The sequence below is a fragment of the Coregonus lavaretus genome (genome assembly GCF_964263955.1).
Source record: "Coregonus lavaretus genome assembly, chromosome: 14".
Taxonomy (NCBI): Eukaryota; Metazoa; Chordata; class Actinopteri; order Salmoniformes; family Salmonidae; genus Coregonus; species Coregonus lavaretus.
The window spans coordinates 6,630,284-6,646,254 of NC_140001.1; the positions used below are offsets into that span (position 1 = coordinate 6,630,284).

A 15,971-nucleotide genomic window follows, 5' to 3' on the forward strand; every position below is an offset into this window, starting at 1 on the left:
TTAGGGTTAGGACACTCAGGACGCTCAACTCCCCCTTTTCTTTCGTTTTTTTTTCCTTTTGGTAGTTTGTACAATGTGGCGCCTGCTGAAAAGAGCAGGCTTTTAGGTGCTTGGTAATTGGGTGCTGAAAGCGCCCCGTATCCTGCCTATACGTTCTCCGTCAATGAGCACAAAGCTAAGGATCACACCCTGCATCATGTGTCATTTACAAGGCCCACCATCACCATCAATCGTGCTTATGTAAATGATCCAGCGCGGGGATGGTTTTAGACCCAGAGAAATGGAGAAGGGTGAAGTGGAAGAGAAACATGCTGGGAAGAAGATGCATGGACGGGTCCCCTGTAGCTCAGTTGGTAGAGCATGGCGCTTGCAACGCCAGGGTTGTGGGTTCGTTTCCCACGGGGGGGGGCCAGTATAAAAATGTATGCACTCACTAACTGTAAGTCGCTCTGGATAAGAGCGTCTGCCAAATGACTAAAATCTAAATCTCTGTAGAGACTAAAAAGACCCGTCGGTTGTACACACGAGGTTGATGACATTTCCCCCACACTCTTCTATATCATGAAGAGTGATACAAACTCAAACTCCTACGGTGATTATTTATTTATTTTATGTATGTCGGTTACAGCTTTAACATGTCAAATATTCCCCGCTTTATTACGTTACCACATGGTAATCTGACCACACACACACACAGAGACATTCCCACCCCAGAGACTAGGCTACTAAAAATGGCCGTTACATTGTCCAGTCTCTCTCGCCCCTCTCAACCAACCGCAAGGATTTTTTTTTTCTTCCAGTGGCTAAGTTTATACAGTCGCTGGTCACATAACTGACGAAAAACAAAAGCCGTTTCCATTGGAGTCGTAGTACACTTGATTCCTTCTTGGCTCGGACACGACTTTTCCGCCGTTCATTTGTTTGAAATGTAAATTGTGTCTCGTGTCGTTCCACACGACCAGCTAGGTAAGGTGCAGAGCCCAGCTGATGAACTGTCTGTCTGTGTTCCAAATGGTACTCTATTCTATCAATATCTATCTGTTCCCCCAGTGGGCCCTGGGGGAAAGCACTCACACACACCGGGAGTCTCTTAACAGTTGACAGCTCCCAGGTGTTGGATTATTCTGGTGCGCGAGGGCTGTTTTGTCAACAGCTCAGCGGCACCTCACATAACTGTGCACAGTGCTCACAGGGCATGAGGAGAAGGGGGAGCGAGAGAGGAGGAGGAGGAGGAAAGGGGGGAAGAGGCATAGTGCACAGCTCTCTCTCTCTCCTCTCTGTTCTGAGCTGGCACGAGCTCCCTGCAGCTCTGTCAAATCCCATTTATTCAGCCACTTCACCTCTCTCTGCACCTCTCACTTCACCTCTCTCTTCACCTCTCTCTGCACCTCTCACTTCACCTCTCTCTTCACCTCTCTCTGCACCTCTCTCTTCACCTCTCTCTGCACCCAAATCAGAGGTTGCGTCCCAAATGGCACCCTATTCCCTGTATAGTGCACTCCTTTTGACCAGGGCCCTTAAGGCACTATAGTATCTCTCTCTCTCTCTCTCTCCTCTCTCTCTCTCTCTCTCTCTCTCTCTTCTCTCTCTCTCTCTCTCTCTCTCTCTCTCTCTCTCTCTCTCTCTGTCTCTCTGTCTCTCTCTCTCTCTCTCTCTCTGTCTCTCTGTCTCTCTGTCTCTCTCTCTCTCTCTCTCTCTCTCTCTCTCTCTCTCTCTCTCTCTCTCTGGCCTCCTAATATGTGTGGCTCAGGGATATTTGACATGGGACTAGGTTTGATTAGAGGACAGGTTTAGTCAGCCTCCCTACCTCTAGCGCCATTCTTCTCAGTGGACAACGGTGAAGATGAACTGGCTGACGTTTAAGTTTGAATTGGAAGGAGCTGGAGCCTCAGGATTCATGTGAAAGTAAAGCGTGTTTTATCAACACTTTCCAGCTTCCGTCATCCCATCTCTGTGACTTAGACCAGTGTTTATGTGAGGGAGTGCCTGTATAAGGCACACCTCCGGTGCTTTCTTTTAAACAGACGTGTATGCCTGTGTGTTAAATGGCAGGTTAAAGGAGCAATCAGCAGTATATTCTCCAAGAATCAATGGGTACATATCATTAATTTATAAGCCCAAAAATGTATGTAGCAACTGCAGATTGCCCCTTTAAACCAATAACACGCCACATAAACTCTTCCCCTGCTGTTTGACGTCAAAACCAATGGCTGACCTTTCCCCTAATTAGAATATAATTGAATTGAATTGGCCTCATTGATCTGAAGTACAACGTCAGTGATGCATGTGTCTACCAGGCTGAAAGGAGTAGTGTGACACATAGTTGCCAGGAAAGAGATATCTTATTATCTTTCTTAATTCCTCCCGAGTGGCGCAGCGGTCTAAGGCACTGCAACTCAGTGCTAGAGGCGTCACTACAGACCCTGGTTCAATCCCGGGATGTATTACAACCGGCCGTGATCGGGAGTCCCATAGGGCGGCGCCCAATTGGCCCAGCGTCGTCCGGGTTAGGGGAGGCCGGGGTAGGCCGTCATTGTAAATAAGAATTTGTTCTTAACTGACTTGCCTAGTTAAATGAAGGTAAAATATATATATACAGTTGAAGTCGGAAGTTTACATACACTTAGGTTGAAGTCATTAAAACTTGTTTTTCAACCACTCCACAAATGTCTTGTTAACAAACTATAGTTTTGGCAAGTCGGTTAGGACATCTACTTTGTGCATGGCACAAGTAATTTTTCCAACAATTGTTTACAGACAGATTATTTCACTTATAATTCACTGTATCACAATTCCAGTGGGTCAGAAGTTTACATACACTAAGTTGACTGTGCCTTTAAACAGCTTGGAAAATTCCAGAAAATGATGTCATGGCTTTAGAAGCTTCTGATAGGCTAATTGACATCATTTGAGTCAGTTGGAGGTGTACCTGTGGATATATTTCAAGGCCTACCTTCAAACTCAGTGCCTCTTTGCTTGACATCATGGGAAAATCAAAAGAAATCAGCCAATACCTCAGAAATCTTTTTGTAGACCTCCACAAATCTGGTTCATCCTTGGGAGCAATTTCCAAACGCCTGAAGGTACCACGTTCATCTGTACAAACAATAGTACACAAGTATAAACACCATGGGACCACGCGGCCGTCATACCGCTCAGAAAGGAGATGCGTTCTGTCTCATAGAGATTAATGTACTTTGGTGCGAAAAGTGCAAATCAATCCTAGAACAACAGCAAAGGACCTTGTGAAGATGCTGGAGGAAACAGGTACAAAAGTATCTATATCCACAGTAAAACGAGTCCTATATTTCGACATAACCTGAAAGGCCGCTCAGCAAGGAAGAAGCCACTGCTCCAAAACCGCCATAAAAAAGCCAGACTATGGTTTGCAACTACATATGGGGACAAAGATTGTACTTTTTGGAGAAATGTTCTCTGGTCTGATGAAACAAAAATATAACTGTTTGGCCATAATGACCATCGTTATGTTTGGAGGAAAAAGGGTGTTGCTTGCACGCTGAAGAACACCATCCCAACCGTGAAGCACAGGGGTGGCAGCATCATGCTGTGGGGGTGCTTTGCTGCAGGAGGGACTGGTGCACTTCACAAAATAGATGGCATCATGAGGAAGGAAAATTATGTGGATATATTGAAGCAACATCTCAAGACATCAGTCAGGAAGTTAAAGCTTGGTCGCAAATGGGTCTTCCAAACAGACAATGACCCCAAAATGGCTTAAGGACAACAAAGTCAAGGTATTGGAGTGCCTTGATCACAAAGCCCTGACCTCAATCCTATAGAACATTTGTGGGCAGAACTGAAAAAGCGTGTGCGAGCAAGGAGGCCTACAAACCTGACTCAGTTACACCAGCTCTGTCAGGAGGAATAGGCCAAAATTCACCCAACTTATTGTGGGAAGCTTGTGGAAGGCTACCCAAAACGTTTGACCCAAGTTAAACAATTTAAAGGCAATGCTACCAAAAACTAATTGAGTGTATGTACATTTCTGACCCACTGGGAATGTGATGAAATAAATAAAAGCTGAAATAAATCATTCTCTCTACTATTATTCTGACATTTCACATTCTTAAAATAAAGTGGTGGTCCTAACTGACCTAAAACAGGGAATTTTAACTAGGATTACATGTCAGGAATTGTGAAAAACTGAGTTTAAATGTATTTGGCTAAGGTGTATGTAAACTTCCGACTTCAACTGTATCTATCCTCAACTGAAGTTCACCTTCATTCTTCATTCTTCCTTGTGCATGAAGACATACAATTTTAGATTTCCCTTGTTTTAGGTGAATAGAGAAAACTATGGATTGAATAATTGAAAGAGTTCATTGTACATGTTCTTACTCCTGTTACAGCCTTGACTGAGTAACATTAAAGGGATAGTTGACCCAAATTACAAAATTGCATATTTATAAAGCATGAATTGCTGTCTTACCTTGTCAATAGACTGCTTACAGGGTAAGGAAACCAGTATGTAATTTGGGAGAACTAGCCCTTTAACAAAACATGTTATTTGTTTTGGGGAGTAAAATGGATTATCACGAGGTGCCAAAGCTGGTGAAACCCTTAAGGATGAGAGGAGCGGTGGCAAAGACGAAAGAGAAAAGAGTGCCAATCATCACCCCGAAAATATAGAGAGACTTAGTGGGACTATCATTTGTTTTTCAACAGGACAATGACCCAACACACCTCCAGGCTGTGTAAGGGCTATTTTACCAAGAGGAGAGTAATGGAGTGCTGTATCAGATGACCTGGCCTCCACAATCCCCCGACCTCAACCCAATTGAGATGGTTTGGGATGAGTCGGACGGCAGAGTGAAGGAAAAGCAGCCAACAAGTGCTCAGCATATGTGGGAACTCCTTCAAGACTGTTGGAAAAGCATTCCAGGTGAAGCTGGTTGAGAGAATGCCAAGAGTGTGCAAAGCTGTCATCAAGGCAAAGGGTGGCTATTTGAAGAATTTCAAATATAAAATATATTTTGATTTGTTTAACACTTTTCTGGTTACTACATGATTCCATATGTGTTATTTCATAGTTTTGATGTCTTCAGTATTATTCTACAATGTAGAAGTATTTTAGATTCTGAAAGCCCTTTTTAGTCCAGGACTACCGTTAGATCAGTCTTGAAATGATCTAACATGTCCTGTATAACTTTTTAAAATCTGTATCCGGGAAACTGGCAAAGGTAGTGAATGTCCCCACAAGGCACACGTGTCTTTATGCACTGAGTCAATGCAAATTTCCAGGTGGCCATTTGATTAATTGTTCAGCAGTCTTATGGCTTGGGGGTAGAAGCTGTTAAGGAGCCTTTTGAACCTAGACTTGGTGCTCCGGCACCGCTTGCCTTGCGGTAGCAGAGAGAACAGTCTATGACTTGGGCCTTTCTCTGACACCGCCTAGTATGTACGTCCTGGATGGCAGGAAGCTTGGCCCCAGTGATGTAATGGGCCATACACACTACCCTCTATAGCGCCTTATGATCGGATGCCAAGCAGTTGCCATACCAGGCGGTGATGCAACCGGTCAGGATGCTCTCGATGGTGCAGCTGTATAACTTCTTGCGGATCTGAGGACCCATGCCAAAACTTTTCAGTCTCCTGAGGGGGAATAGGCTTTGTCGTGCCCTCTTCACGACTGTCTTGGTGTGTTTGGACCATGATAGTTTGTTGGTGATCCGGACACCAAGGTACTTGAAGCTCTCGACCCGCTCCACTACAGCCCCGTCGATGAGAATGGGGGCGTGTTCGATGTGAATGGAGGCCCTCAGTTCCTTTGTCTTGCTCACGTTGAGGGAAAGGTTGTTGTCCTCGCACCACACTGCCAGGTCTCTGACCTCCTCCCTATAGGCTGTCCCATCGTTGTCGGTGATCAGGCCTACCACCGTTGTGTCGTCAGCAAACTTAATGATGGTGTTGGAGTCGTGCTTGGCCACACAGTTGTGGATGAACAGGGAGTACAGGAGGGGACTAAGCACGCACCCCTGAGGGGCCCCCGTGTTGAGGATCAGCGTGGCAGATGTGTTGTTGCTTACCCTTACTACCTGGGGGCGGCCCGTCAGGAAGTCCAGGATCCAGTTACAAAGGGAGGGTTTAGTTCCAGGGTCCTTAGCTTAGTGATGAGCTTTGTGGGCACTATGGTGTTGAACGCTGAGATGTAGTCAATGAACAGCATTCTCACATAGGTGTTCATTTTGTCCAGGTGGGAAAGGGCAGTGTGGAGTGCGATTTGAGATTGCGTCATCTGTGGATCTGTTGGGGTGGTATGCGAATTGGAGTGGGTCTAGGGTTTCTGGGATGATGTGTTGATGACCAGCCTTTCAAAGCACTTCATGGCTACCGACGTGAGTGCTACGGGGCGGTAGTCATTTAGGCAGGTTACCTTCCCTTTGTTGGGCACAGGGACTATGGTGGTCTGCTTGAAACATGTAGGTATTACAGACTCGGTCAGGGAGAGGTTGAAAATGTCAGTGGAGACACTTGCCAGTTGGTCTGCGCATGCTCTGAGTACACGTCCTGGTAATCCGTCTGGCCCTGCAGCATTGTAAATGTTGACCTGTTTAAGGTCTTGCTCGGCTATGGAGAGCGTGATCACACAGTCATCTGGAACAGCTGGTGCTCTCATGCATGCTTCAGTGTTGCTTGCCTCAAAGCGAGCGTAAAAGGCATTTAGCTCGTCCGGTAGGCTCGCGTCAGGAACACCTGTTCTTTCCATGACATAGACTGACCAGGTGAAAGCTATGATCCCTTATTGATGTCAGTTGTTAAATCCACTTCAATCAGTGTAGATGAAGGGCTTGTAAGTAAGCATTTCACTGTAAGGTGCACCTGTTGTATTCGGCGCATGTGACAAATTACATTTGATTTGATTTAGATTTTTTGAATGGGCGGAGACAGGTTAAAGAAGGATTTTTAAGCCTTAAGACAATTGAGACATGGATTATGTATGTGTGCCATTCAGAGGGTGAATGGACAAGACAAAATATTGAAATGCCTTTGAACGGGGTATGGTAGCAGGTACAACGCAGCTGGGTTTTTCACACTTAACAGTTTCCTGTGTGTATCAAGAATGGTCCACCACCCAAAGGACATCCAGCCAACTTGACGGCACAACTGTGGGAAGCATTGGAGTCAACATGGGCCAGCATCCCTGTGGAACGCTTTCAACACCTTTATAGAGTCCATGCCCAGACGAGGCGGTTCTGCGGGCAAATGGGGGTGCAACTCAATATTAGGAAGGTGTTCCTAATGTTTTGTACACTCAGTGTATATGTTGAATACATGTTAAGGGACTAGGCTTTCTGTAAAGCTTTTTTCTATACAAAATAAAGATAATGTCCCACTTCTTTTGGCTACCTGTTTCCGCTGTCTTCCATTCTGTCTGGAAAGCTCTTCCGCTGTTGACAGATTGGACGATGTGATAGGTGTGAAGTCAGTCTTTGGAGAGGGTATCGTATGACTGCTAGTGTTTATTGGAGTGAGGAAGGACACTTGCTTTTTTTTGGACCATCTCCACGACGCAGCTGTGAAGCATCTGGTCTGAATGAGTGCGGCGGAATGAATAAAAAGCCCTAACGTATGAATGAAAGGCTGCGTTCCTAATGGCAACCTATTCCCTATATTGTGCACTACTTTTGAACAGGGCCCATAGGGCTCTTGTGCGATGTGTAGGGGATAGGGTGCTGTTTGGGACACATCCAAAGACATTTCCGTCTTTGGACTTTCTTCTCCTCATGTGACAAACAGGTGCTCTTTTGAAACGGGATGTGTGTAGAAAACGTGGGAGACTGTAGCAGAACAATGGCTACTTGGATGTAACAATTGAAATATGATTTCCAAGACTTTGCCATGTGATCTTTTTTGTGAACACCTGTTTATTATTGACTCACTTGTACAACAACGGTATAATCAATGAGAAACAAAAACAAATGTTGAATCGGCCCATCCCACCACCCATCCCAATGTGCCGTGTATTCTTCAGAATCAAAGTCTTTACGCAAAAGTACGTTATTCTCTCACTTCGATATTGACCTGTTAAACGAAAAAGTAAGAATGTCTTGTTTTTTGTGACTAAACTAATGAAGGTGAGATTGTTGCTTGTGAATCCTAAGTCTAACCCTCTGTCTGTCACACCCTGGCTCTGGGACTCATTATGTTGAGCCAGGGTGTGTTCATTCTATGTTTTCTGTTTCTATGTTGGGTGGTCTAGGTTGTTTATTTCTATGTTTGACTGAGTGACTCCCAATCAGAGGCAACGAGTGTCAGCTGTGTGCTGGTTGTCTCTGATTGGGAGCCATATTTAACTGTCTGTGTTTCACTCTGTGTTTGTGGGTTTTTGTTCCGTGTTCGGTCATTGTCACTGAGGACTTCACGAGTCGTTTATTGTTTTGTTATTTCGTGTGTATGCTTTAATTTAATAAAGCAAGTATGTTCGCTACTAACGCTGCGCTTTGGTCCACTCCTTCATACGACGTTCGTGACAGAAAAACCCACCATACCAGGACCAAGCAGCGTGTCCAGGAACACACGCAGGAGGTGACTCTTGTGGATGTCCTCCTCGGTTGGGGGCAGATTACTGAGGAGGAGGCCGTCCGGTACCGGAAGGCGATAAAGGGGGAGACCCAGGCAGGAGAGGAGCAGCGGCGCCAAACGGGTCAACGTCGGACAGGCGAGAGGCAACCCCAAGAAATTTTTAGGGGGGGGCACACGGCATGGGCGACTGGGCAGCAGGAGGCTGCCACAGGGCGAAATGGGAGACGAGGAGAGAAGGCCACCGGGTTACGGGAGCCATTGGCGAGAGGAGGGAAGGAAGTTGTAGAGGCACGGCGAGAGGTACTGAGGTGTATTGCCAGTCCGGTCCGGCCCGTTCCTGATCCCCGTTTAAGGCCAGTGGTGTGTGTTCCCAGTACGGTCCGGCCTGTTCCTGCTCCTCGCACCAAGCCTACGGTGTGCGTCGACAGCCCAGCCCGGCCTGTCCCTGCTCCACGCACCAAACCTACGGTGGGCGTCGCCAGCCCTGCCCGGCCTGTCCCTGCTCCACGCACCAAGCCTACTGTGTGCGTCGCCAGCCCTGTCCGGCCTGTCCCTGCTCCACGCACCAAACCTACGGTGTGCGTCGCCAGCCCAGCCCGGCCTGTTCTTGCTCCACGCACCAAGCCTACGGTGTGCGTCGCCAGCCCTGCCCGGCCTGTTCCTGCTCCACGCACCAAGCCTACGGTGTGCGTCGACAGCCCAGCCCGGCCTGTCCCTGCTCCACGCACCAAACCTACGGTGTGCGTCGCCAGCCCAGCCCGGCCTGTTCCTGCTCCACGCACCAAGCCTACGGTGTGCGTCGACAGCCCAGCCCGGCCTGTCCCTGCTCCACGCACCAAGCCTACGGGGTGCGTCGCCAGCCCGGCCCGGCCTGTCCCTGCTCCACGCACCAAGTCTACGGTGCGCGTCACCAGCCCGGTCCGGCCTGTTCCTGCCACTCGCACCAAGTCTACGGTGCACGTCGCCAGCCCGGCCCGGCCCGTTCCTGCCACTCGCACCAAGCCAGGGGTGCGAGTCGTCAGTCCGGCACAACCCGTGCCTGGGTCATCGGTGCCAATTCAGGTACCGCTCTACTGCTCCACTAAGGAGCTGAAGCCTACCGCTCCTGCTACGTCCAGTCCAGCTCCAGCCAGCGGGGCCAGACCGGACCAGGGGCGCTATGGGGGGTTTGTTGGAGGGTGGTGGGCAAGCCCGGAGCCGGAGCCGCCGCCGAGGAGGAATGCCCACCCAGCCCTCCCCTGTTTTGCTTGTATTTAGGCGCGGTCGCAGTCCGCGCCTTTAGGGGGGGGTACTGTCACACCCTGGCTCTGGGACTCATTATGTTGAGCCAGGGTGTGTTCATTCTATGTTTTCTGTTTCTATGTTGGGTGGTCTAGGTTGTTTATTTCTATGTTTGACTGAGTGACTCCCAATCAGAGGCAACGAGTGTCAGCTGTGTGCTGGTTGTCTCTGATTGGGAGCCATATTTAACTGTCTGTGTTTCACTCTGTGTTTGTGGGTTTTTGTTCCGTGTTCGGTCATTGTCACTGAGGACTTCACGAGTCGTTTATTGTTTTGTTATTTCGTGTGTATGCTTTAATTTAATAAAGCAAGTATGTTCGCTACTAACGCTGCGCTTTGGTCCACTCCTTCATACGACGTTCGTGACACTGTCTCTCTGTGTCCTGTCCTTTATAGCTAACGTTCTGGACAGTATGCTGCTGAGGACTTCGGGGAAGGCGGCGGTGGACAGTGAGAAAGACGCCAGTGGGAGCACAGCCCCAGCCCTGCCCCAGCGACAGCTCTGGTGTTACTGCTATCACCACTGTCCTGAGGACTCCACCAACAACACCTGCAGGTGTGGGCCCAACACACACACACACACACACCTACACACACACACACACACACTATATCCTACACATATATTTGATGCATGTTTTATGCTGTCTCTCACCTCATCACCTTAGCACATGTAGATCCAACACTCTTGCCAATCCATATTCACAGTGCTGATCTCAGATCAGATCCTCCCTGTCCATATAATCTTATTCATGATGATCTAAACTGATCCTAGACCAGCACTCCTACTTTGAAACGCTTTGTGAATATGGGCCATTGAAATTAACTTACTTTCATACTCTCCTTAGGCTATATTGATAACCATGGAAGATTGCTAAAGCTTTTCAGTACTTCATCTTAGTGCAGGAGGCTTACAGTATGATTAACGGTTTCATGTGTATTTTTCTGCATAATGCAGTTGTTTGTTTGGAGTGAAAACTTGGCAGGGTGTGTGGCGCTTGTTCGCTGACACATTCGCTCCAATGTGTTTTCCCCTTAGCAACTCAACACTCAAATAATCCTTGACGTTCCATAGTATTGCCTGATGTGCTAATTAGTTTAACGCACACACTGTCACACACAATAACATCAGTGGCTAATTACTCTGTCTCTTGCCAACTTTGAATATAAAATGAATTAATCATTAACGTCATGAAACAGAAATCCTCTGGGATAATATTGAACTTGAATAACAACCCTGGAAGTATTTTAACGTAACCTGTTAGTAAAACCACACAAACACACACATATTCACTCACTCACTCACTCACTCACTCACTCACTCACTCACACTATATTTGTGAATACTTTTTGGGGACCAACAATTGATTCCCATTCAAAATAATGTTTTCCCTAAACCTAAACCCCTAAGCCTTTTTACAAGTGAGGACCGGCAAAATGTTTGTTGGTTCACTATTCTTGTCAGGACTTCTGATAATCACAAGTATAGTAAAACATATACACACACACACCAGTTGTGAATGGTACACACACAGTTGACTAATTAGCACCGATCACTAATTATTTAGATGAAGCTGTTGATAATATACATTATTAATAAGTACATGAAGTCATTGTGCTGGAAATACTCCTGAGTGGCGCAGTGGTCTAAGGCACTGCATCGCAGTGCTAACTGTGCCACTAGAGATCCTGGTTCGAATCCAGGCTCTGTCGCCGCCGGCCGCGACCGGGAGACTCATGGGCGGCGCACAATTGGCCCAGCGTCGTCCAGGGTAGGGGAGTGAATGGCCGGCAGGGATGTAGCTCAGTTGATAGAGCATGGCGTTTGCAACGCCAGGGTTGTGGGTTCGATTCCCACGGGGGGCCAGTATTAAAAAAAATAAAAAAATAAAAATATGTATTCACTAACTGTAAGTCGCTCTGGATAAGAGCGTCTGCTAAATGACTAAAATGTAAATGTAAATAATTAAAAATGACTGATGATAATTGTAATGCTTATTGATGGAACTATTAGTGCTATTAGTGGGAATGTAATGCGTTGTGTTGTGATCTAGGACGGATAATGGTCTGAGTAATGGTGATAATGCAGGTAGATCATGATCATATGATGATACAGATGGTAATGCAATGCGTTGTGATTTAGGACGGATGGGTACTGCTTCACCATGGTGGAGGAAGAGGAGGGAGGGGTCCCTGTCCTCACCTCAGGATGTCTGGGTCTGGTGGGATCAGAGTTCCAGTGTAGGGTAAGTCTAAAGACCACTCCACCACAGTGAACGCACCCCACTCCAACACAGTGAAACCACTCTGTGATGTAGTTTCCCCTAGGTACAGATCTAGGATCAGATTCCCCTCCATCATTCCTAACCTTAACAATTAATGGGGGAAATGAAAAAACTGACCCAGATCAGCATCTTGGGGTAACTTTACCATACACCAGTGAATCCACACCTCTGGACACTGACAGCAGCTCCCACCACCTGGGCGAATTGGAACGCCGACTGCCAGCCAGGCCTAATCGCCCAGCATCACTAATGCTCTTGTGGCAGCAATGTTCCAACATCTAGTGGAAAGCCTTCCCAGAAGAGTGGAGGCTGTTATAGCAGCAAAGGGGGGACCAATTTCATATTAATGGCCATTAACTTGGAATTAGATGTTCGACGAGCAGGTGTCCACATACTTTCGATCATGTAGTGTAGTCAGCACACCGCAAACACATCTTCAATTGATCAATGTATTGTCTGTACGAGGTGTACTCCAGGCGATATGTGCCCATTTTGGGTCAAAACTTTTTCATAAAAGCATGAAAGTTGCTACACTTGTGGGAACAGCGTGGGAAATTGAACAGCAACAGTAGCTGATGTATTCATATGATGTAACTGTGCTTCCAGGACACAGGCAACTCCCGACTGAGAAGATCCCTGGAGTGCTGTACTGACCAGGACTACTGCAACAAAGACCTGCACCCCACCCTGCCCCCACTCAAAACACTGAGTAAGATCCTGCATACACAAACACTCGCATACTGAGACAGAAGCTGAGACAGAAGCTGAGAAAGAAGCTGGGACCGAGACAAATAGCAACACAGACAGAAGTGACAGTGAGTTACCAGTGACAGTGATTTACCAGTGAGTTACTAGTGACAGTGAGTTACCAGTGACAGCGAGTTACCAGTGACAGTGAGGTGACAGTATCAGGGGCCAGTGAGTTACCAGTGACAGTATCAGGGCCCAGTGAGAGAAGTGACCGTTGCCAGTGACAGTGAGTTACCAGTGACAATGTCAGGGCTCAGTGAGTTACCAGTGACAATGTCAGGGCTCAGTGAGTTACCATTGACAATGTCAGGGCTCAGTGAGTTACCATTGACAGTGTCAGGGCCCAGTGACTTGACAGTGACAGAGCGCAGTGAGTTACCAGTGACAGGGCCCAGTGAGTTACCAGTGACAGAGCGCAGTGAGTTACCAGTGTCAGGGCCCAGTGAGTTACCAGTGACAGAGCGCAGTGAGTTACCAGTGTCAGGGCTCAGTGAGTTACCAGTGACAGAGCGCAGTGAGTTACCAGTGTCAGGGCTCAGTGAGTTACCAGTGACAGAGCGCAGTGAGTTACCAGTGTCAGGGCTCAGTGAGTTACCAGTGACAGAGCGCAGTGAGTTACCAGTGTCAGGGCTCAGTGAGTTACCAGTGACAGAGCGCAGTGAGTTACCAGTGTCAGGGCTCAGTGAGTTACCAGTGAGTGTCAGGGGCCAGTGAGAGAAGCAGGTGAAATGGAGCCGGTGAATTCAGCTGCATAGCGCCGCTCCTCTGCAGTGATTGGCCCACAATCGGCCCAAGAGAGCATTAGCTAGGGTTTCCGTAGCAGACCCAAAACTGGATATATTTATTCTGTTCTTTTTCGTGTGTGTGTCAGACTGAAAGGGTGTGTTGGACTTCACACACGGGGCAGGTCCAGGGTGTGTTGGACTTCACACACGGGGCAGGTCCAGGGTGTGTTGGACTTCACACACAGGGCAGGTCCAGGGTCTGTTGGACTTCACACACAGGGCAGGTCCAGGGTCTGTTGGACTTCACACACAGGGCAGGTCCAGGGTGTGTTGGACTTCACACACAGGGCAGGTCCAGGGTGTGTTGGACTTCACACACAGGGCAGGTCCAGGGTGTGTTGGACTTCACACACGGGGCAGGTCCAGGGTGTGTTGGACTTCACACACAGGGCAGGTCCAGGGTCTGTTGGACTTCACACACAGGGCAGGTCCAGGGTCTGTTGGACTTCACACACAGGGCAGGTCCAGGGTCTGTTGGACTTCACACACAGGGCAGGTCCAGGGTGTGTTGGACTTCACACACAGGGCAGGTCCAGGGTCTGTTGGACTTCACACACAGGGCAGGTCCAGGGTCTGTTGGACTTCACACACAGGGCAGGTCCAGGGTGTGTTGGACTTCACACACAGGGCAGGTCCAGGGTGTGTTGGACTTCACACACAGGGCAGGTCCAGGGTGTGTTGGACTTCACACACAGGGCAGGTCCAGGGTGTGTTGGACTTCACACACAGGGCAGGTCCAGGGTCTGTTGGACTTCACACACAGGGCAGGTCCAGGGTCTGTTGGACTTCACACACAGGGCAGGTCCAGGGTGTGTTGGACTTCACACACAGGGCAGGTCCAGGGTGTGTTGGACTTCACACACAGGGCAGGTCCAGGGTGTGTTGGACTTCACACACAGGGCAGGTCCAGGGTGTGTTGGACTTCACACACAGGGCAGGTCCAGGGTGTGTTGGACTTCACACACAGGGCAGGTCCAGGGTGTGTTGGACTTTACACACAGGGCAGGTCCAGGGTGTGTTGGACTTCACACACAGGGCAGGTCCAGGGTGTGTTGGACTTCACACACAGGGCAGGTCCAGGGTGTGTTGGACTTCACACACAGGGCAGGTCCAGGGTGTGTTGGACTTCACACACAGGGCAGGTCCAGGGTGTGTTGGACTTCACACACAGGGCAGGTCCAGGGTGTGTTGGACTTCACACACAGGGCAGGTCCAGGGTGTGTTGGACTTCACACACAGGGCAGGTCCAGGGTGTGTTGGACTTCACACACAGGGCAGGTCCAGGGTGTGTTGGACTTCACACACAGGGCAGGTCCAGGGTGTGTGTGTGTGGCAGTAAGAATAGAGTCCCAGAGAAAGCAGAACTCCCAGCAGACATGGCCAGCAGTGTCATCAATCTGAAACTCTAGCAGCGGACTTCAGGAAGAGATCCTATCCATCAGGACTAGGGTTCCCTCAGTTACACACACACTGTGGTGTCCCCAGGGACCAGAGTGAACTAGCTGAGAGAGTATAACATGTTGGACTAACAATAAATTACCTTTGAAATCACATGACTTAATGATGACTGTTTTTGACTGTTGTCTCTTTCCAAATCGGACTCAAAGTTCAAACTTTTCCCATAGCAGAGGGATGTGTGGCCCTGTTTGTATTGAATATGTCATCTGTTACTTATATGAAGTGATCAGTTATTTCTCTCTCCCCCCTCTTTCTTCTCCACCTCCTCCTCGCTCTCTCCCCTCTCCCCCCCCCCCCCCCATCTCTCTCTCTCCCTCCCCCCTCTCTCCCTCCCCCCTCCCACTCTCTCTGTAGATTATGTGGATGGGAACATTCACCACATGGCTCTGTTCATCTCCGTCACCGTGTGCAGCATCATCCTGGCTCTCATCATTCTTTTCTGCTACTTCAGGTGAGACTCAGTTTGCCTCGAGATAATGTTTAGAACAGCGCTGCTCAACCCTGTTCCTGGAGAGAATGTTTAGAACAGCGCTGCTCAACCCTGTTCCTGGAGAGAACGTTTAGAACAGCGCTGCTCAACCCTGTTCCTGGAGAGAACATTTAGAACAGCGCTGCTCAACCCTGTTCCTGGAGAGAACATTTAGAACAGCGCTGCTCAACCCTGTTCCTGGAGAGAACATTTAGAACAGCGCTGCTCAACCCTGTTCCTGGAGAGAACGATTAGAACAGCGCTGCTCAACCCTGTTCCTGGAGAGAACGATTAGAACAGCGCTGCTCAACCCTGTTCCTGGAGAGAACGTTTAGAACAGCGCTGCTCAACCCTGTTCCTGGAGAGAATGTTTAGAACAGCGCTGCTCAACCCTGTTCC

The 15,971-nt window shown here is 48.4% G+C and overlaps 1 protein-coding gene across 1 annotated transcript in view; it reads left to right on the forward strand.

Annotated features, from left to right (window-relative positions):
• bmpr1ba (bone morphogenetic protein receptor, type IBa) overlaps positions 1-15,971 on the forward strand; it is a 146,133-nt gene that overhangs the window by 123,920 nt on the left and 6,242 nt on the right. The window contains exons 3-6 of the mRNA XM_084176647.1: positions 10,222-10,381; positions 11,969-12,071; positions 12,717-12,819; positions 15,458-15,554. Of these exons, the coding sequence (XP_084032773.1) occupies positions 10,222-10,381; positions 11,969-12,071; positions 12,717-12,819; positions 15,458-15,554 (463 nt within the window). The remainder of the gene's footprint in view (positions 1-10,221; positions 10,382-11,968; positions 12,072-12,716; positions 12,820-15,457; positions 15,555-15,971) is intronic.